The 22,606-nt window shown below is 42.2% G+C and overlaps 1 protein-coding gene across 1 annotated transcript in view; it reads left to right on the top strand.

Moving 5' to 3' along the window:
• The window catches only part of LHCGR (luteinizing hormone/choriogonadotropin receptor), a 55,252-nt gene that overhangs the window by 10,153 nt on the left and 22,493 nt on the right, over positions 1–22,606 (top strand). Inside the window, exons 2-6 of the mRNA XM_036263366.1 lie at positions 9,357–9,428; positions 12,141–12,215; positions 15,082–15,156; positions 17,439–17,513; positions 17,602–17,679. Of these exons, the coding sequence (XP_036119259.1) occupies positions 9,357–9,428; positions 12,141–12,215; positions 15,082–15,156; positions 17,439–17,513; positions 17,602–17,679 (375 nt within the window). The remainder of the gene's footprint in view (positions 1–9,356; positions 9,429–12,140; positions 12,216–15,081; positions 15,157–17,438; positions 17,514–17,601; positions 17,680–22,606) is intronic.

Below are 22,606 nucleotides of genomic sequence, written 5' to 3'. Positions count from 1 at the left end.
CAAGCCCAAAAGAAAGATGCCAACTGGGAGTGTTCACCCTTCCTCTCAGATGTCCTATGTACAATCAGCAGATGGCCAAGTGTCAGGGACAAGTCCCAGTTTTATAAGCTTAAGGATGACCCATGACAATAGAAGAGTACATTCCAAAGTCCTGAACCCACCCACCCCACCCCTGACAAGGAAGTAGAGGTACCAATTAGGCATACGTGGGGTAGCGTGAGTTTTTCACTGTAAGCAGCTATGAATTAAAAGTACCTACTGAGCCCTTATCTTGTGCTTGATGCTGTAGCAGTATTCCATAGACATTTTTGTATTTAGTCTAAAAAATCTCTGGGTTAGTTAGCATCATCATCTATAGATGTGGAATGAAGGGATGATCCGAACCCAGACAGCCTGGCTGCAGAGACTGTCCTGTTCACTAGCCCAATATGTCGCTTCCAGAGAGAAAGCACATGCACTTGGTGGTGGAGACACATTCCTTCAAGTATGTAGCACCTGTGAGAAACCCCGAGCCAAGGCAGAGAAGGTGCGGATGTGCCGCGAGGTGGAGACGGTGTGCCTGAAGGCAGGCAAGTGAGGCAAGGTCAGGAAACACAGTGGTCTGATCTGTCTAGGGAGGCCCTGTTCAGTAGCCAGTGTGAGTCACGCGTGTAACTTTTATTTCCTAGTAACCACATTTTTAAAACTTTTAAAAGGTGAAATTTGTTTTAATAAAATATTTTATTTAATCCAATATGGATACAATATTATCATTTCAACATGTAATCAATAGAAAGCTATTGAGATACTTGACACTCTTTTTCTTGCCAAGCGTTCGACATCTGGTGTGTATTTTACACTTACAGTGTGTCTCAGTTTGGACTGGCCACGTTTCCAGAGCGCAGTGGCCACGTGGCTAGTGGCCGTGGTGCTGACAGCGCTGGTTCCACGTACTAGTGAGATGAGGGAAATGCCGGGTGACAGGGCTGACGAGCGAAGTTCGAGCCCTGATTTGGAGGGCCGTGGATGCAAGGCTCAGACATCTGTAGATTACCGAGGTAAGAGTGACACAGAGGAGTTGTAAGGAAGATTCATCTAGACTGGGCAGGGGAAACCCAGGTCAGGGTGAGAGGAATCTAGCGTAGTCAAGGTGGAGAGAAGAATGGCAATGGGGAAGGAATAAAGGAGCTGGAAGCAAGAGATATGTGAAGGCAGAATCCATCAGCGACTGGGTGTCCAGTGTGGAACAGAAGACATGTTCACATAGGGCACCTGGTACATTTCAAATAACAGTGCAGTGTGAAAAACAACAAACAACAAACTCTGTAGCTACGAAGTGCTGAGAACCGGAGAACCGAGGAGAGAAAGAAAAACCATGAAGCTTCGTGGAGGAAGAGGAATTTGCGCCACGTCTTCGATGTTGAAGACTGTGAGAACGCACGCCTTCAGGAGGCTGATGGCTCCATCAGAAGGCTAGGTTTTCACAGGAGAAGCGAAGGATCGTGCAGCAGGGTGCACGAAGAAACCCCCAAAGGAAGAGTACTGATGTGACTTGATTGGTGAAGGACACAGCACTGCACCGGGAATGAAGTGCCCTGTTCCAGTCCTGACTTGCCACTGAACTGCCATGTGGTTTCAGGGATGTCATTTCACTTTTCCTGACTTTAGTTTCTTCCTCTGCAAAGTGAGAGGTTGGACCAAACCACCTCCAAGTGGCCTTTTCACTCTGATTCCTTGAGCCTAATACCATATGTGCTTAAAGAAATACTCAAACAATAGTTAAAACTCCCTGGATGTATTTTTAACACATGTTCCAAAATTTTCTGATGTGAAAGTTAACATATTGGATGTCCATCTATACTGACTTCATATTTCAGTTAACAGTGAAGTCTCAGCTTCCTCAAGCTAAATGCTAAAGATAAGAGGCCAATAAATAAACACATACTCGGTAATGAAGTTACCAAATAGATCAATGCGTTTGAAATCGCAAAGATATAATCATTCAGAAAGAAAAAAGCCATTTTATTTCATTCGCAGATGAAAGCAAGTTTATTGTAATTACTGAGCAACTTTAAAAAGAACACAGAAATTCTTTTTTTTTTTTTCCCTTACCCGAGGACATTTTTCCATTTTTTGTTCAGATAGAGCGGGAGGGAGAGAGACGAAGAGAGAGAGAGAGAGAGAAACATCAACGTGAAAGGGACACATCGAGTGGCTGCCTTCTGCACGACCCAACCAGGGCCGGGGACAAACTGCAACTGAGGTACGTGCCCTTAGCGGGAACCGAACCCAGGTCTCTCTGGACCGCAGGCCGACGCTCTAACCGCTGAGCCAAACTGGCCAGGGCAGAACACAGAAATTCTTAAGTCTCTGTTAAATGTAGAACAAGAACTTATGTAGTAAATACAAAAATATTAACATTGTTTTAATTTAAATAAAGTAATGCCTCTCCCTCCCATTTCAATGAGTTCATTAGACAAGAAAGCTTTCACCATCTTGGATTTCTCTTTTTTCCCCTCCTTTTGATTTTGTAGTGTTTTAAAATTCAGGATGTGTAGCTCCAGCAATAAACTAATCATCTGTAAAAGATGGATGGATGTTTGTAGCTTTCCTAAATCGATAATATAGATGGCTTTTCTAAACAATTAGAGGGAAGTGAATAAAAATATTTCACTTCTGTCATGCTGGGCAGAGTGAGGCAGGATAGTAAGAAGCTAGGAAAATTCCTTGGCAAGTGGAATGGGGAAACTGAGACAGCTAGCTGGCCTCATCCAGCACTCTGACTTACCTGCCTCCTTCTCCCATGCACGACCACTCCCTTAAGTATTAAGTGCTCCAGACAATGAGGTTCTGATCAGCATCAAATAATCTTAGAAACAAAACCTCAGGTCTGTTGACTACATAAACAGAATTTTGGTTGAGATAGAGATAACATCTATGCCTCAGCTGTTTCAGCTCCAGGCCCAGAAAAGCAGCAAAAGCAGGCCAAGTGATGCCCTGGCTGGCATCAGGACCAGATACAATAACCAATGACCCCCTACCCTAAGGCCAACCAACAAGTAAAGACCCTGACCCTGACCCTATATTCTCATTTTGATGAGTCAGCATATTAAAGGACACACCTGGAAAGCTGATGAACATTCTATTGATATCCTCCCCCTGAGATCTCCCTTAAAATTCCCAACTTTAGAAAACAGATAAAAACCTTTTAGACAAAGGACCCAGTGTGCGTGCTCTCTCTCTCTAGAGCAGTGGTTCTCAACCTTCTTAATGCCACGATCCTTTAATACAGCTCCTCATGTTGTATGTGGGCAGATCTGCCTGGAGACAGATAGAGGAGCGGTGTCTCGGTTCCTAAGACCATCAGAAATATATGTTTTCCAATGGTCTTAGGCAACCCCTGTGAAAGGTTGAGAACCGCTGCTCTAGAGCATGCCCCTGCCTTCTTTCTTCATGCATGTATCTTTTGCTTTCTTTCTCCTAAGGGTCCTAATGAAACTTGCAACCAGGGGAGCAGTGGGCAGTGGCAGCTCGTTGTGGACTAACCCCCTACACCTGTCTCCAAGGGCCCTTCTTTTGCCTCTGTAACTTGTTTCCTGAGTTCATGCAGCCCAGCTTGTTCACTTCTGCCTGGAGCTCTGAAGGTGGGATAGCCTTTCTGAGTAGTCCAACCTTGAGGCAAAGGGGCCATGTTTTTATTCTATGCATTGACCAGTCACTGGATGTGGGCTGCCCAGGAAAAAAGATGTGATCTCGGATGAAGTGGTGATTTGGGGCTGAGGATAATTCCAGGAAAGCAACTGAGCTGAGAACTTTAGCTGTCCACTCTTCCATGTGCTGAGGAAATGAGTGTTTCAGTCCTAAAAGGTGATTTGACAGCTCACCACAGCATACATAACAGGAAACCCAACTGCACTGGGTAGACCCTACACTCCCCACCTGTGCCGGAGCCCAGTTTGAAAGTCAGAAACCAGCAGTGAGAGATACCATGTTGATCCTAACCAGATAGCAACTAGGAACTATTTTGGGTCAGCAGTGTCCTCTACAGAGCAGAAATATAGAGGTCAGGATCTGGGGGGTTTTTTTTAGAGGAAGGCAGGGCAGGAGCTCCACTCCTAGGTGAACTCTGGGGAGACCAGGCAGGCAACAGGATAGGAATCAAGGCAAAAACAAGCACCAGCATGGTGTGTGTGTGTGTGTGGGGGGGGGGGGGGGCAGGTATAATCCAAGGCACTGCAGGCACACTCCCACCCTCCAAATACTGTTGGGCTCAGTGTAGACAATGCAGAGAGACACAGTGCTTTACTAGAGTCATAACCAACTACAAGCTCCCAAAAGTAGGGTGAATGCTTTATTCCAGTACTAAGGAATAGAGACTGCCTCTACTTCAACATTAACTATTACTGGAAGGGTTGAGGAACTTGCAAGCAGAATTCTTGAGTAGATGGAGGTTCCAGAAATGATGAAACTAAGGCAAACTTCATCATCCAGTCCAAGTCTATGTTTCAACATCAGTGTGAAAGGCACTTGGGCAAGGAGGATTTGGCCATAATCCAGGTGTCACCTATGTTACATCATTCATTCATCAAAGTTTAAAACTGCAAAAAGGACTGTGAAACTGTAACAAGTGTAAACAGCTGCATCGTTTCATGGCCATATTTTCCCACAGCCAGCTCACTTCTCCAGAGGCAGAGAGCACTCCCCACCCTGCAAGTTAAACTGGCTCTCTAGCACCCACCCGAGATGCATAGTTTGGAAGCATCACTCTCTTTGTCTGAGACAGAAAAGACTCTGTCCCTCCTTTATTTTTCTTTGCTTTATATGGAACTTTCATGCCTTTTTTGTTTGTTTGCTTGTTTTACCTTGGACAGCACAGTCATTGAACTGTCCTTACCTTGGGCCTTTTTTCCCCAGTTCTTTTTCGTTCCTGCTCTATAGCTAATGTCGTAGCTAGACCTTTCCACAAGAGTTCCTGAAGTACACAAAATTCCTAGAATACATGTAGGCCAACCTTCCAAAACAAAGAAAGGAATAAAAGGAGGAAGGAAGGAGGGAAAGGAATGAGGGAAGAACTCAATACATTAAAATAAAACTTTTTTCTTTTCCATTTGTCTCATAGGTACAGAGGGTTAAGTTGATCATATTTCTGCATTCAAGTAACACTATCATTGGCCCATTCACAGTCCCTCTGTGTTTTTAGTTATTTATCTTGTCCCCATCTCCTGCTTCCTGACTCACCATGGATGGGTCAACCATCCTAATGTATATTTATAGATTTTCTTTTAAAGTGTCTATGTTTGATATGCAAGTATTTTAATTCTTCAAGTAGTTTTATATATATATATATATATATATATGATATGATATAATTATCTATATATAATTAAATTCCTACTTTTTTTTCTCTCAGCACAGTGATTCTCAAATTGATGCATACTGCTCTGTGTGGCTTTTAACTCTAGCTTCTAACTGCTGACCAATTAGTTAGATGTACACTGCCCACATTTTACCATTCCTTCACTCAGCAGTGGACGCCCAGGTTGCTTCTAACCCACCCAGTGCCACAATGCTGTGAAGAAAATTCTTGTACAGTTGCCCTTAGACATTGGTGTGAGAGTTTCTCTGGGATGTATGCGGGAGTAGCATAGCAGGGTAATTGAGACAATCACATTGATAAAAGTTTCTGGCTTTGTGGAAAGAATCATGGAAGAATCCATCAAAAAATGGAGTGCCTTGCCCTGGCTGGTTTGGTTCAGCAGTTAGGGCATCGGCCCGCAGACCAAAGAGTCGCGGGTTCGATTCCAGTCAAGGGCACATACCTCAGTTGCGGTTCGTCCCCGGCCCTGGCGGGGTCGTGTGGGAGGCAACCAGTTGATGTGTCCCTCTCACATCTATGTTTCTCTCTCTCTCCCTCCCTCCCACTCTATCTGAATATAAATAGAAGAATATCCTTGCATGAAGATTAAAAAAAGAACGGAGCGCCTTAAAGGAAGTACATTTAAATGGTTATGAACAAATCATGGGCCATGTGAACAAACATGTTTAAATACAGGAGACAGACACTTGAATGCTTAGGAACTGCTGCCAATTGAAGATGCATCAGAATTAAAGACATAACATCTCTAAAATAAAAATATAACTCAGTGGAAAAAAACAGTTTTTGATTCAAAGAAACACCTTCTCCACATGGCTTCAAGAGAATACATCTGTTGTGCAAAGCTCTGTGCCCCTTCCTCACCCAACCTCTCTGCCCATTCTCTGGCCCCCAGGCCTCCATCCCACCCCAGCCACAGCCACAAAGCTACCGGCTGTGTGCTCAGTAGCTCTTTTATGGTGGGAACGCAATCACTCTGCATTTCCGGCTCTGTGGCGTCAACGTCAACTTCAAACTTTCATCTTGCACCAGGGCTTTTCTGTAGTCACTGGGGACGCCGGCCGGCGCATGATCTGCTGCTTCTCACTTCTGCCTGACCTTTGCTCCTCATCCTTTATCTCTACATCAATCAAAAGCTCAAACAACCGCCTTGGTCAAATCTGAGCCAAACTGCTCTCGCGAGAGCCTCACTGGGCCCCCTTTTGGAGGAGAGGCTGCCTGCTGAGAGGCTTCAGCCTCTGGGTTCCATTTGCATATAAATGGCTCTGAAGGGTTCAGTTGAAGCTTTTATGTAAACACTCTCCAAAATATGCTCTGCACTGCATTATCCCCAGCAATAAAGATTCTGGAATCAGAACTTGGCTGTCAGTTTTATTGATGTTGCATGGGGTACAGTAGAATACAGCTTTCTCTTCTGGAAATTTATTGACTTGGCAGTGCAGAGAGCAATAAAACTGTGTTTTTAATCAGTAAGCCAAGCGGACATGATTCCAGAAGAAATATAGGAAGCAAACATGCCATCGTAAGAAGATTTCTCCCCCACTGTCCCTGTTCTTCTTGGATGCCCTGTTAAATAAGTTTGGGTATTGAACGATGTGCTTGAGGGGACTGTCTTCAGGAATAGATTCAGAGGACCGAGTTTGGATTACTTCCTCAAGGTTGTACCATCTCTGAGAGACTGCTGAGTAAAAGCATTTTTCTGAAATAAAATTTATTTGCATCATCCCCGAGAGAGGAACGGTTGGTGAGATGCTTTGCAGGAGGAATATTGAGAGTGTGACATGTCTCCTCTTAAGAGAAGCAAGGTTACAAGGCCTGTCTGTCCACCACGCGCACGGAGAGAGAGTGGGTTACCTGGGTTTATATGCAAAGGAAATGAAATCGCTATCTCGGAGTGACATCTGCACTCCCGTGTTCACTGCTGCATTATTTATAACAGCCAAGATAAGGAAACAACCTAAATGTCCTTTGACAGATGAATGGATAGAAAATATGTGATTGAGATATATGTATGTGTGTGTGTGTGTGTGAGTGTACACACACACACACAAACACACACACACACACACACGAATAGTTTTCAGCCATAAAAAAAGAAGGAAATATGCCATTTGTGACAGTGTAGAATAAACCTGAAGGACATTATGCAAAGCGAAATAGGCTAGACAGAGAAAGACAAATATTGTATGATATCACTTATATGTGGACTCTAAAAATATTTTTTTAAAGCTGATTTCATAGAAACAGGGAATAGAATGGTTGCCAGGGCCTAGGCAGAGACGATAATGGAGAGATGGGTCAAAGGGTATAAACTATCAATTATAAGAAGAACTAAGGTCTGAGGATCTAATGGACAGTATGGTAACTATTGTTAATAACACCGTATAGTACATTTGAAAATTGCTGAGAGTAAATCTTAAGTTTTCTCACCACAGGCAAAAAAAAGGGTTAACTATGTATGATGATGAGCATGTTAATTATCTTTATCTTGGTAGTCACTTCACAATGTATGTATATAACAAGTCATCACATTGTACACCTTAAATATCTGCGACTATGTTTGTCAATTATTTTTCAATAAAGCTGGGAAAGAAAAGAAATGGAGAGAGTGGGTTAGGAATCACTTGCTTTGGCCCAATATTGCCAGTGGAGTGAACATTTGGACTCAATCTGCTTAGTCATGTTACCTTGTTCCAATCACTTCATCTCTTTGTGATCTAGTTTCTTCTGCTATCAAAGGGGAATGCCCACCTCACTCCATTGTTGAGTGGGTATAACATGGTTAAAGGTGGGCACGCAGCACTCACACAGCACCTTACACCAGCAGCAAATCTCCTCCGGACTGTAAGACGTCTCCCTGACTCCAATCTGCTCGTCGCGGAGGTGTTCTTTCCTCGCAGTGAGGCAGTCTGCTGCATAGACACATGAAGAGCAAGGCAGCATCCCCCGCCTCTCTTCTCATACTCATGATATCCGTGCCCCACTTGAAATGTCCTGCTCCACTCCCCTTCTCCCTGCCAGTCCTCGGGCTAAAACCTGGCATTATTGCAGGTGCTTGATAAATGTTGGTTGAACATTCATCCCTGCCTGGCAGATACTTTCTTCTGAGTTATCTTAACTCCAGCTTCCTGCATCACTCATATATCATCCTGTTCTAGTTTTTGCTGTTGCTGAGTAATCACTCTATTCTAAACTCTTATGTAATGTATAATTTTTATCTGAATTCAAGAACACTTAGATTGCTCCTTGAATATAAGTGAGTGCCTGAAGGGAATGTTCTATAGATGTTCCCCCAAAATGTCCTGAGATGCCCATGTGATTTAACCATATTAGCAAGTGCTCTTGGGATAATATTGAAATAGGCTGCCTGGAGAAGGTGCAGCATGTTCTTAATGAAACTTCCTTTCTCCTGTCTGCCTGATTTTCTGTTGTATTTTCCCCATTCGTTTCTCCACTTACCCAAGAAAGCTTGTTTTCCATCCTCACAATCAAGCCTTTAGGGCCACTCTAGAACTATATATTAACTATTTACTTGGTGCCAAGCCCTGTCCTTTACAGGGTTATCTTGATTAATTATTATAACAACCCTGTAAAATTAGAATTATTATTTCAACTTTATGGAAGAAGAAACTGAATCAGAGGGCTTAAATTACAGGTTCAGGGTCACATAGCCAGGCAGTGCGAGAGAGGGGATTTGAACCTGGCTTTGTCTGATCCCAAAGTTCGGAATCTTAACCAAAAAATTACACACTGTTTGATACAGACCAAGAATAAGTCATGACATATCTCTTTATGAATATAAGTTAGAATTCTCAACCTAAATTCAGTTGTTGAGAATTTTGTAGTATCTCTCTCTCTCTCTCTCTCTCACTCTCTCTCTCTCTCTCTCTCTCTCTCTCTCACACACACACACACACACACACACACACACATTTTATTCATGAACTTAAAAGGCACCCAATCCTAACTCTTAAACTCTTGGCTTTCCTTTTTTCTTTTCTAGATCACTCACCTATCTCCCTATCAAAGTAATTCCATCTCAAGCTTTCAGAGGACTTAATGAGGTCGTGAAAATGTAAGTAAGATATTGCATATCAAAAGACATTTATAATTGAAATAATTTTTTAAGAAGAAGCATAGTTGAAAGGGGATAATTTTTCTAGGAGAAAAATTGTATTTGAGAAACCCTAGTACCTTTATATTTTTAATACAAATAATACCTAGGGACCTTTGAAGAAAGGTATGATTTTCAAGAGTCATTAAAATCTAGATAATTAACCTTGCTTTAATGAACTGAATGCATTTTGATAAGTGATGATGAACTTCTCAAGTAGAAAAGATGATAGATTCCAATCATAAAACTTCTCCTGCTGGAGCAGTTATTCCCTCGTGTCACATTTTTAGATAACACCCACATATAAGAAAATGTGTTGGAAATTTATTGTGCATGAGAAGATAATCTTTGTATCTAAAATACAATAAGTGTATGACAAAAATGCAATATTTATAACCTTATTGGTCAAAGGCATTTATCAAAGTGTAGAGCATCCTGATAAGGCAGTGTGAGCTTACATTTGTGTCAGATATAACGTCAATCTTTTGCCCTGGGTCTCAGCTTCTGTGGCCCAAGACCCTCTACATGGAGAGAGAACTTTCTCAGTGCTCCAGGGTTCCAGCATTTTTCTTAATGTTAGACTGAGTCAGAGGACCTAAGGGACCTTTTAGTGCCCAGAGAACATCTCTGATCTTAAGGATCCCCTGGGCTTTCAGAGCAGTCCCAGCTCCTTGAGGAAACTCTGACAGCTCTTTAGGGTATTAGCAAGCAATGAGCATAGTAAAAGTAATTCCTTAAGAATTAGTGCATATTATGAGAAATTCACTGCAGGTCATGTAAATGTCAATTTGCTTGAACCTAACTCTTACTCTTCTGCTCAAGTTTAAATGCTGAGTTTTGAGAACTTCAAATGCATCAAGACCTCCTAGTGAGAAAAGCAGCCACAGTTAAATAAGAAAACCATTAGGTAGGAAATAAGATGAATCAGCCCAGGAATGATCCATTACTGTGTTGTTCATAAAAGACATTAACTGCCTTAGGCTCAGCCTTTCTGTGGGCTGAAGTTCTCATCAAATCTGAAGCCTTCGGTGAATGTTAACCTTAAATAACATGCAAATGTACAATTTTTTAATCTGAGGCTTTTTTCTCAGCTGACAGCAAATGGTAGCTTATGTTTGGATTTTAGAATAACGTTGACATTACCTACATGTTTGGGGGTGGTATATGGCAAAACTGTTTCCTTCACTTTTGTGTCCTTTTTAAAAGATTCAATTCATTCATTAATCCATCCATTCATTCATTCCCAATATGCCAGGCATTATGATACCACCGGGGTTCAGAAGTGAATGGGACATACTTCTTATCCTCAATTTACTAACAGAATGAGAAAAACAGTCAAAGAAATAGACAGTCACAGCCCAAGAAAGGCACTGTGTGCAGGAGTTGACCACCTTGCAATTGCCTCAGAACAGGTTTTGGGGACAAGGGAAAGAATTATGAAACAATGAATTCAACCCAAATTAAAACCTTGCTAGAATGATGGAGTTGAGAACCCAGATAACCCAGTCCTGGTCCTGAAACCTTGCTATAAACAGTAGATGCCTCTGATGTAGCCATTATGGAAAACAGTATGAAGAATCCTCAAAAAATTAAAAATGGAACTGCCTCATGACCCAGCAATTCCACTCCTGGGTATATAACCAAAGATTCCTGAAACACTAATTTGAAAGAATATTAGCACCCCTATGTTCATTGTAGCGTTGTTTACAATAGCCAAGATCTAGAAGCAGCCCAAGTAAATACCCACCAATAGACAAGTGGATTAAAAAAGCTGTGGTACATACATATACAATGAAATAATATTTGGCTATAAAAAAAAAGAATGAAATCTTACCATTTGTAACAACACAGGTAGACTTAGAGGGTATTATGTTAAGTGAAATAAGTCAGTCAGAGAAAGACAAATACCACATGATTTCACTTATATGTGGAACCTAAAGAACTAACTAAATGAACAAACAAAATTGAAACAGACTCAAAGATGCAGAGAAGACTGACAGTTGCCAGAGGAGAAGGAGTCGGGGACTGGGTGAACAAAGCAAAGGGATTAAGAAGCACAGATTGGTAGCCACAAAATAGTCACAGGAATGTAAAGTACAGGCACAGGGAATATAATCGATAATATTGTAATAACTATGTATGGTGCCAGGTCAGGGCGAACACTTTGTAAAGTATGTGATTGTGTAACCAATATGCTGTACACCTGAAACTAATACAAAATAATATTGAATGTAAACTAATTGAAAAAAATTTTTAAAGAAATGATATGGGCATAAATAAAAGGTAGATGGGGGGGGGAGCACTAGGTGCCTCTCCTCTTAGAAACTCAGTTGTCAGACTGTAAAACAAGGGAATCTGACTAGATTTTCTCAAAGGGTCTATTCACTTCTAATAGTCTATGGTGCCGTGTCATAATAAACAAGAAAAAAAAAAAACACCTATTGTGATAAAATAGGTATTACTGAAACTTGCATTTTAGCAGCCCCTGGGTTGCAGAAGCCTGTGAGTGCTCCTGAAGGGAGATGTAGGCACTTTCTGATGTGAGGACAGCTTCAGGCGCCCCTGTTCTGTTTTAAAAGGACACCCCAGGTGTTGGGTCACGTGCACAGCTGCTTATGATGTAGACACAGTCATTTATTCCATGTTTCTTCTTTTTCTCCCTCTCTCCCCTAGTGAAATTTCTCAGAGCGATTCCCTGGAAAAGGTAGAAGCGAATGCCTTTGACAACCTCCTCCATTTGTCTGAAATGTAAGCATCAGCTAATACATCGTTCTCTGCTGTACACTATTACTCTCACTGGCTGGAGCCCACTCGGTTTTTGTATTCAAGCATCCACTGCTAGGAAGCCAAGAGGAAAAGACTACAGCGATTACTAGGTCTGGGCAGGCACTAATTTCTCTCACTGCAGTGGCCTGAAGGTTGCCATGGTGACAACTGCTTCTCCCCGAGAGCTGTATAAACTCTGAAACATCACAACACAAAACTGGAAATTAAAATTGACATTGTGGAGTCCTGCCAAGTAGCTCTTACCTTATAGAAGGGAGGGTACAGAGTACGTGGGGTGGTGGGAAAATTTGGAAAGGAGCTTAGAGGTCGTGAATTAGTTCATTGGGAACTATTGGACGTACCCATTCATTCAGTGAATACCTACCATGGGAAAGCCCCGTGCTGGGCATGTGTTGGTTGGGTTTGTTGTCATTGCAATGACTTAAAACTGATTTTTCAAAATTATCCTTTCCTCCAATTTACAAAAAGGATGGGAGAAGACTGGCTTAATTCAGTTTTCAGATGATGGACTTGTGTCCCAAAGATGTCACACAGCAAGTTAGCTGGGACTATAAATCAGGCCGTGTGACTCTGAAACGGGGCCTCTTACTACTGCCCTGTTTGGCCCAACCCTGAACTTCTACAAACTTTACCTGCTTAGGAGTTTTGAAAGTTAGGGAAGAGGAAAGATGTTAGCAACAGTTTTTAAGCACTTGTGCTTGGCATTTATTTCCTCTGTGTTGTGCCATTTAATCCTCACCCTGTAAAGTGAAGTAATCATCCCTTTTGTTCTAGGGAAGGAGCAGAGGCTCAGAGAGAGCACTAACTGACTAGTATAGCACCTCAGACACTGGCCGGGCTGGGATTCAACTCAGCTGCCTGTCTTCAAAGCTTGTGCACTTTCCATTATACCAGAAGGCCTCCCTATGAATGGTCCGATTAGCAATTATCTAAAGAGAATGATTAATTGATAAGTACGAGAGTACCTGCCACGTGTCCAACCAAGGGCCAAATACTGCTGGAAAACAAAAGAGGTAAAAATACAAATCTCCCACAGGAGATGACAGTGTGGCTAGGGACGTGAGAATAACTCACCAAACAGTTATGGGAAATCCAAAATAATGAGTATTTAAGTACTCAAGGTATAGACTAGACTTGTCTGTGAGGTAGAATTCCGTGGGGGGCTCATTACAATTATAGATGAAGTCCTAGCCCAGATCTAAAAATCTGCAGTTTTGACATACTTCCCTAATGATGTTGATTCAGCACAGCTTACACTGAGAACCACAAGAGTAGCTTAAAATAAATAAAGCTTCTCGTGATGCAAAGCAACATTTATCAGCAGAAAGAAAAATAAAGTGCTCTAAAGGAAAGTTTATGGACTTTTCCTAAGGAAGGCCTGGGATTAGGATGTTAGCTCTGTACAGGTTCCCTTTGCTTTGTTCACAGCTGTATCCCCAGCACCTAAACAGTGCCTGGCACTGTAGGAGCTCAATCAATGTTTGCTGAATGAATGGATGGATACGTGGTCTCAGACCAAGACCCCAAAGATCCTTAAGAGATCAAAGTCCCTTCCATCTCCACCCACATAATGCCTTGTATGGCCCATGATTGCTTGATTCAGTTGTAAAAATGATTACAATAAAATGTCACTCACATTTAAGTAATCGAAAGGACATAAAAGATGGAGATAGGCACCAACAGAGGGTAAATATGGTAAGGTGGAGAGAGCACTAGACCTGGAGTCAGAAGAAACTCGGTTCACCTTCAAGTTCTGCTACTTCTCAGACAAATGAATTTTCTGATTTTACCAACTATGAAATAATTGTTAACATTGGTTGAAGCCTTACTGTGAACCAAACATACACATTTATTTCTTTAAAACTTCCCTATGCTGTAAGTGATATACCCAAGGCCATACAATTAGTAAAACCAGGATGTAAAACCAAGCTGACTCCAGTGTCCATCCACCAAACCAATACATTCTATTCTCTCTATACAAGAGTATTGTTTCCTCAGATGGTTGTTGAATGGGTTAAGAAATACAAAGGCATTTGCTGGCCTTTTACGAATTCAAAGACAAGACCCAGCAGCTGAGGCCTCTTCTCAAAGGGTCACAATCACTAGTGTAACTAGGAAAAAGGACAGTAACACCACTATGATAGTATGGCTGTACTTTTATACTTTGCAAAGCCCTGCCTCATACATTATCACTATGTATTCTATTACTATCTATCAACCTATGAAGTAGGAAGAATGGGTACTATTAGTTCAATATTACAGAGGGAACACTAGCTCAGGGAAGTTAAGAGACTAGGCATCACCATGCAACAAATTGTCTACAGAATGAGCATAAACTCTCCCAAATCCAAGCCCCTGGACTCTTCCCTGCTGTTCCCTAGACTGGGTGATCATCTGGATAATTGGTCAATCTAAAGAGAATCACTTTACCTACAAGGGAGAGCAGCTAATTGCTTGTCTCTCCTGGGAGTGGAATCTCCCATCACCCCCAGGGTGCAGGCTCCATGGTGGGGCAGGACCTACTTGACTGGAAGTCTTGGACATTGATGCTGCCTAGGGGAAAGGAGGGTGGAATGGGGTGGGGGTGGGGGGGAGACTCCCAGCTGTGATGCACCTGCCTTGGCAGAATATTGAGAGCAGAGCTTCCTGGAAATACCCATGACTCTCACCATGTTGTTTCCATCCCCAGGGTCTCCGGAGCTCCTCTCAAACAATTAATTTTGTTGATGCTGTTTCCAGCCGGCATCCTCTGGTGACCATGGTCTCATGCATTTCAAACAATACACATCTAGTAAACTGCTGCCTGTTTTCCCTTCTGTCTTTACAGCCTGATCCAGAACACCAAAAACCTGGCATCCATCGAGCCTGGGGCGTTTACAAATCTACCCCGGTTAAAATACCTGTGAGGAATTTTCCTTTTTAAACAACTGGGGAGGGGAAGATGGGCATCTGATAAAAAGTGAAACAATTCTACGGTTGGAAAGAATTTTTTTACCTATATACTTAGCATTATCTGCATGTCCATCTTCAGCCTTGTGATTTAATCAGCATTTCTTGTCAGCCACTGTGCTGGGCACTTTCAAATCCCTGTAAGTGGTTCTCAACATTGTCTCAGTCCCAAACACCTGAGAAGACTATCACCTGTTTGCAGTGATTTTCGAAGCTGGTAGTAGGAATGGGGGGTCATGACCCTTTAAAAGGGGTACATCGGAATCTCTAAGGTGAGGTGGTGATGTGGCCAGAGGATAGGTGAAGGTGGGAAAGGCAATTCTGAGCTGACCCCTGTCCCTGGTTGACAGTTACTGATCTCCTTTATCTTGTTTGTTCAACATTCATTCATTCATTCATTGAGTGAAAACTTTTTAAGACCCTGGCTGCTTTGGCTCAGCGGTTAGAGCATTGGCCTGCGGTCCGGAGAGATCCGGGTTCGGTTCCCGCTAAGGGCACGTACCTCAGTTGCAGTTTCTCCCCGGCCCTGGTTGGGTCGTGCGGGTGGCAGCCACTCGATGTGTCACTTTCACATTGATGTTTCTCTCTCTCTCTCCCTCCCACTCTATCTGAACAAAAAAATGGAAAAATGTTCTCGAGTAAGAATTAAAAAAAAAAGAAAGAAAACCTTTTAAGTATTGCCTTCAGGGAGGCACTGTGGCATATAAACTAAACCATTATTTTCTATTTCCCATTAAGTCTGATTAGGTCTACTAGTTAGAATCATCAGTTGAGTACCACCCTAGCCTTGCAGATTCATTGCCTTGCCAGCTAAACCAAAATTCCTGAAATTTGATATGATCCATAAATGTATCACTATGGATCTCTCACATATCAAATAATCCCTTATTCACACAGAAAAATTGAAATCCCTCTAACATTGATGTCCTCTCCCTCTTCTTCCTGATAAATTAAACTTTATGAAATCTTCAGAGGATACAAAGTCTACAATGCCCACTACCTCAAAAAGTAAAAATAAAAATGAGTAAAAAATGAAGGAGAGAGGAAGGACATCTTTTCTCTGGTGTCAGGGTCATCTGTGCAGTCTTGCTCTGGGCCCTGGCAGGAGCTGCTGCTGGCATTAGGGTGGCTCCTCTAGGTTTTCCAGTGTTGGAGGATGCCTAACCCAGGTGTTCTGCTTTTCCAAACCTTCAAGGGGTCTACATAAGTATCTCAGCATTAACCACTTTGGAAAAACATAAGAAAATCCCAGAACCGAATTTGATGACTGCAGTCCCTTGTTGTCTAAGAATTACTGTCTTTGTTCAATGGCATTTTTACCACCCCCTTAAAAAAAAAGTGATATTCCCTCAACCCCAGTGCACACTGCAGTCTAAGCCCACACTGTTACCAACAGCCACGGACAGAGCGAGGACTCAGTGTGGTCTGGGACATGGGTAAGCAGGAGAACCAGAGACAGCCAAAAGAGAAAGCTGGCTTCCTTTCATTGTTACCAGGCAGTTCATATCAGTTGTCCAGTCTGTGACTGGGGCATCTGACACTCAGTTGGGTGAAGTCCAGATGCCTAGACTCCTCTAAAGGAATCCTGTTCTTGTGCAATACAATACCCTTCCATTTAACCTACCACTGAAGCCTCTCTCTTCTTTGAAGTTTAAGTAAAAGGTGGAGTGGGGGGAGAAGAGCCTTAAGTGGCTCAAATAAACAAAGGAACATTTATGAGCTCAGTGAGATACAAGGAGGACCTTCCTGAATCACAGGAGCGCTAAATAAAGGTAGATTTGTAGCAATGAGGGATATGGTTTGCTCACATAGAGAGTAATCTTTCTGAAGCGTTTGAGTTAAAACATGTTCTACAGTAGAGGGACGCTTTCTAGAACTACCAAGAGCATGGTATAAACTAATTACCAACAGGAAATTGGAATTCGATAAATAGGAGAATGCAATTGATGCAACAGGAAAAAGACAGGCTGGAAAATAAAGTTAAATAAAAAAAGACCTGAAAGTTTGGTCGCAGCCCTAAGATCTCTAAACAGGAATCATTAGAGCAACTTCTCCCACAGTATCAAGGGCTTTTAAATTCTTACAGTCTTCAACATCTGAAAGCCCGACTCAATATCTTTCCATTTAATGTGAAAATAGTATCTGCGAAATGCCTTTCCACTGTTTTTACCTTTATGCCTTAACAACCCCTCTTACTCACTTTCTGCCCACATCCCCATCTTGCCCAAATCACAGGAGCATCTGTAACACTGGCCTTCAACAGCTGCCAGATGTTACGAAGATCTTCTCCTCTGAATTTAATTTCATTCTGTAAGTACCAGGCTGACTGCTATGCATAACAGTTTCCTATTTGCAGCTAAAATTTGGAAAGTAAATATTTCTCATTTCATTCCTCAAGGGAAATTTGTGATAATTTACACATAACCACCATACCAGGAAATGCTTTCCAAGGGATGAATAACGAATCCATAACACTGTGAGTAACTCCCAGATTCATATTCTGCCATACAGCCTCCTGCTCTTCTCATTTCTAGCCTAAGGTGATCTCTTTCTTGTCTTACCATGCCCCTCACTCGCTGTGACATTCTTTTTTGACCTAAAATGCCAAAGGTGAGTGGAGTTGTGTGGGATCGAAGCTGAGTCATATGTCCGTTCATGTGACAGCCAACCAACCTATTCAGTTTAAAATTAATCAAATGGGCCCTGAGGATTCACAGCGACTGAATTTCCAACTGATGAAATTGTTCACTACATCAGTGGAATGCTTTGAAGCTGAAAAGAGACAGCCTGGAGGGGAGTGTCTGCTCAGGTTAAAAGAGAGCACAGAAATTTCAAGTTTCATCTGAGAAGAGTTCGGAAGGATATTCTCCAAGTAGGGTAGAGTAGTTGATCAATGGACCCTGTACACGTTCTCTCTCTCTCTCTCTCTCTCTCTCTCTCTGATTTTTCACTGCTCCCTTGGGTGACTCTGTTTCTAAAGCAACACCATCCATACCCCTTGATGTTAAATTGAAAATAATGTCTTCTTATCTGATCATCACCCATCAGGTGACCATTCCTTGTACGCTCTTTCCTAAAGCCTTGCAAGTCAAAGTATGGTCCATGGGCCAGCACCTACAGTATCTTCTGAGAGCTTGTTAGAAATGTATACTCTCAGGTCCCTCCCAAATCTGCTGACTCAGAATCTGCATTTTTCACCAGATTCCAAGTGACTCACATGCACATTGAAGTTCTAGCGGGCATTGCACTAAGATAATAGAAGTCATCTCTTCACTATGCACCTGCCTGATCCCTTACCTGGGATCCCTGCCATCTGCACATGGGCTACCTTCCTTTGACCCACCATTCAGAAGCAGTATCCTGGACACAATGTCTAATTTATATCCAATGCCCAGTGACCCATATTCAATTCTGCTCCACACATCTTTATCCCTCTCTCTCTTTCTACTTTGGTTATAATCTACAGCAGGATCATAATTAGTCAATCAGTGAGCTCGCCCTCAAAGAAAGAGAGAGCAGGGACTGAATGACCCTGAAATTGAGTAGTTGTGAAGCAAGAGGAGCGATCATCTTAGGGAATTCTCTTTGATATTAGTGTATTCTAAAAATTAGTATAATGGTACACTGCATTTGTATAGTACTTTGACTATGTAAGAATAATCCATAATCCAACATATGTAACTATGTTACAAAGTTGTGGCCACTGTAGCCCCAGCTCAGTGGTGTGATCAAAAGAATACAGAGCAACAGCCCTGGCTGGTTTGACTCAGCGGTTGGAGCGTCAGCCTGCGGTCCTGAGAGACCCGGGTTCGGTTCCCGCTAAGGGCATGTACCTCGGTTGCAGTTTGTCCCCGGCCCTGGTTGGGTCGTGTGGGTGGCAACCACTTGACGTGTCCCTTTTATGTCGATGTTTCTCTCTCTCTCTCTCCCTCCCACACTCTCTCTGAACAAAAAAATAAAAAATAAAAAAAATGTCCTCGGGTGAGGATAAAAAAAAAAAAAAAAGAATACAGAGCAACAATAACAAAAATTTCAAAATAAGAAAAATTCTTTACTTGGCAACTCTTGAACATGGGGAAGGAGGCTGTAGATCCTGAAAAAAACTTGTCTGTAGTCTTTCTACTCCTCCACTTCTCTCAAACACCATGGCTCTTCCAGCTGTTTATAAAGTGTTTCTGACTCACTGTTACATGCAGACCCGGAACTACTCACCCATCATTCCCCCTGTCAGAAACAGGGTGTTTACAGAGCAAACACTGAGGAAGGGGGAGGGTACTGCATGAGTTAGGATGATGGGGGTGGGGGGTCTTCCTATGTCTTTATTGAGAACACAAAAGATATATAAGATCCATGTGCTTGAGTAGCTCATAATCTGAATGGGGAAGAACATGAAATAGTAAAAGAATAATACAAGCCAATAGATATTCACTGTGAGAGTGTGGTAAACAGAGATGAGAAGTCTTGGAGAAGTCCTCTCGGGCTGGAGAAATCAGAGGAGGCTGCAAGGTGGAGCTGAGACTTGACTTAGCCCTCATAGAATCAGCAACATCTATAATAGCACTTATGAAATGCCTGCGTTGTTTTTGAGTACTTAAAAAAAAAAAAAAAAAAATTTAAGTCTCATAGCAACTGTTTGAGGTAGGGACTATCACCTTCATTTTTAGATGAGGACACCAAGGCAGTGAGAGATTAAATAATTTACCCAAGGTCAAGATTTAGATCCAAACAGTCTGTCTCAGAGTCGTGGGCTTCATCACTATGTTGTACGCACACTGAGAACAGGGGAGCGAGTAATCCGAGTGAGGGCGCAGCATGAGCGAAAGCAGCATGAGGCACACTCACTGGAAGTAAATATCCTGCTTAAGGGATAGAAAATATGTTTAGATCAGTGTGTTTATATAAAAAGGGATGAAAGGGACATTGGATTGCAGAGGGTCTTGAATGCTAGAATAAGAGGTTAGAGACTAAGAATTAACTAAATAAAAATAGGAAGAAGAAATCACTCAAATAAGTAGCCTTTATTTAAAGATCGTGAATAGCCAAGACTCCCTTTGCTTTCTACCTAAATCTAACAATAATCAGGAACCGATAGGTGCTCCTCTCAGGTAAATGTACAGGGATGGGAGTGAAGTGGAATAGGGATGAAAGGGCAGAATACTTGGAGGAAGATCAAGAAGAAAATAACAATCCATGGGGTTCTACAAACTCACAAGACTGGGCCACCCCACCAAAGTCACAGAACAACCCCAAATTCCTTTTCACGCATCATATTTCAGCATGTGTGCACAAGAGCTACATGGTATTTTTACTTTGGGACTATTAGTTTATGTTGGAAATGATTTTAAGACTAATAGCACCTACCAGCAGGGCATAATTGTCCCGCCTCTGAAGTTAATGAGGATGGCTGATCCTCTCTCCCAGAGAGCCCATGCGGCATTGTGTGCATCCCCTCCTCACTCTCAACCCTGCGTCTACAAAGGGACAGACTAGTCATTTGCTTGGCGCTTGTTCTCAGCTGGATGGACTCTTCTGTAAGCGGAGGATCATGGGGAGCATCCCTCTGGAAAGGGGGTATTACACTTAAAGAGGAAAGCCTGATTTCTCAGGTATAAAGTTCAGCCTCCTAATTGGAAAATAATGAAAGCAAGCCTTCTCTCTTTGTGAGTAGTAGTTTTGGAGATTTAGATTTTCATGAAGCCTTTCCTGCCTCCCTCCACCCAAAGCCATAACAACTGTGAGCTCACTTAATGAAAACAAAACACTTCACTTGATTCTGGAGTGGGGCTAATTCTAAAACTACGCATTATACCCTTATGTCTCTTTATAGCCATTTGGCTTTTCATTAAAGCTCCTCAAGAGGCCACCTTGAACTGTGCCCCCTAGGTAAGCAGGATTTGGCTTCGTCACCTTTAAAATATTCTAGATCATGTCTGGCCGGTGTGGCTCACTGGCTAAGCACCAACCCATGCACCAAGAGATTGCCAGTTCGATTCCTGGTCAGGGCACATGCCCAAGTTGTGGGCCAAGTTTCCAGTGAGGGGCATGCAGGAGGTGGCCAATTGATGTTCTCTCTCATAAATGTTTCTAACTCTCTCTCTCCCTCTCCCTTCCTCTCTCTAAAATTAATTTTAAAAAAATTTTTTAATATTCTAAATCACTGGTCATATCAGTCTCAAAAAGGTGACAACCTTGATTCACATCTGAACTCCACAAAGAGAAAGAAAGGTCACAGTAACTAATTCTCTAAGACCCTTCAGAGAAAAGATGCCTGGCAAAGAATGTCAAGAGTTCAGGTTGCACCTGTGACAGGCCACAGCAGAGAGACTGCTTGGCATTGAAATAGAAAGCCTGGGTTCTAGTCCTGGCTCTGCATGTATGTAACCAGCCTTAATCTAGTCATGCCACCTCGACGTACCTCTGTCTCTGTCTGTGCAATGGGATTATTACTGCCTCCTTGTATAAAGTCAGTCATATTGTATTGTCTACACTGCACCGTCACAATTAAAAGCTAATGTTCAGCAAGCCAGTTGTTTTAGATCACCCTGAAAACAATGTAGCATCATGTCATTTTAAGTAGTTTTATTTTGAAAATTTTAACTGATAACTGAAGTCACTCTCCATGTCTCCCCCCTGACAAATGGCAAGTACAGTGCTATGAACTCCCTATATACCTTGTCTAAACTCACCTACTATTAGCAGCTTGCTGTGTCTACTCCATTTCTATATATGTAACTATATACAACACATTTGCCTTTGGCCAAACCATCCAAAGAAGTTTATAGACAACATGACACCTCATACCTAAATACCTCAGCCTGTATCTCTCCAAAACAGGATAATTCTACATACTACCTAAGAAAATCAACAAGAATTTAATGGCATTATCCACCCTACAGTCCATATTCAAATGAAAATGTCTTTAATAGATTTGATTTGATTTTTACTCAGAATCTAATCAAAGTTTATGCTTTGGATTTTTGCTGTTATGTCCCTAGTTTTCCCAACCTCACCTCCCCCCTCACCCTCCCTCAACCTCAAGAACTGCCACCCAGCCTTCCTCTGTTCTGTATGACACTGAGTCCTTGAGGGGCCCAGGTCAATTGTCTGCATTCATCTGACTGTATTGTCATGACTAGACTCAGGTCAATGTTTCTGGAGATGTTATGTGTCTCCCACTGCATGAGATCAGGAGGCACATCGTGTCCCATCGTCCCACCCCTTGGCTCTCTGGTTAAGGTAGTGACTGACAGATCTCTTTCTTGTAAGAGTGCATATTTCCCTTTGTCATTAATCAGTAAATCATGGTGGGATAATTTGAGTTTGGGTGATTATCCCGTGGCCAATAAACGTTCATCCAATGGTTTCAGCATCTGTTGGTTATTCCGTTATTACATAGGGAGTAA

The sequence above is a fragment of the Molossus molossus genome, unplaced genomic scaffold, assembly GCF_014108415.1.
Source record: "Molossus molossus isolate mMolMol1 unplaced genomic scaffold, mMolMol1.p scaffold_m16_p_15, whole genome shotgun sequence".
Classification (NCBI taxonomy): Eukaryota; Metazoa; Chordata; class Mammalia; order Chiroptera; family Molossidae; genus Molossus; species Molossus molossus.
The sequence above is the reverse complement of the archived record's forward strand: the minus strand, read 5'-3'. Positions and strand labels throughout refer to the sequence as shown.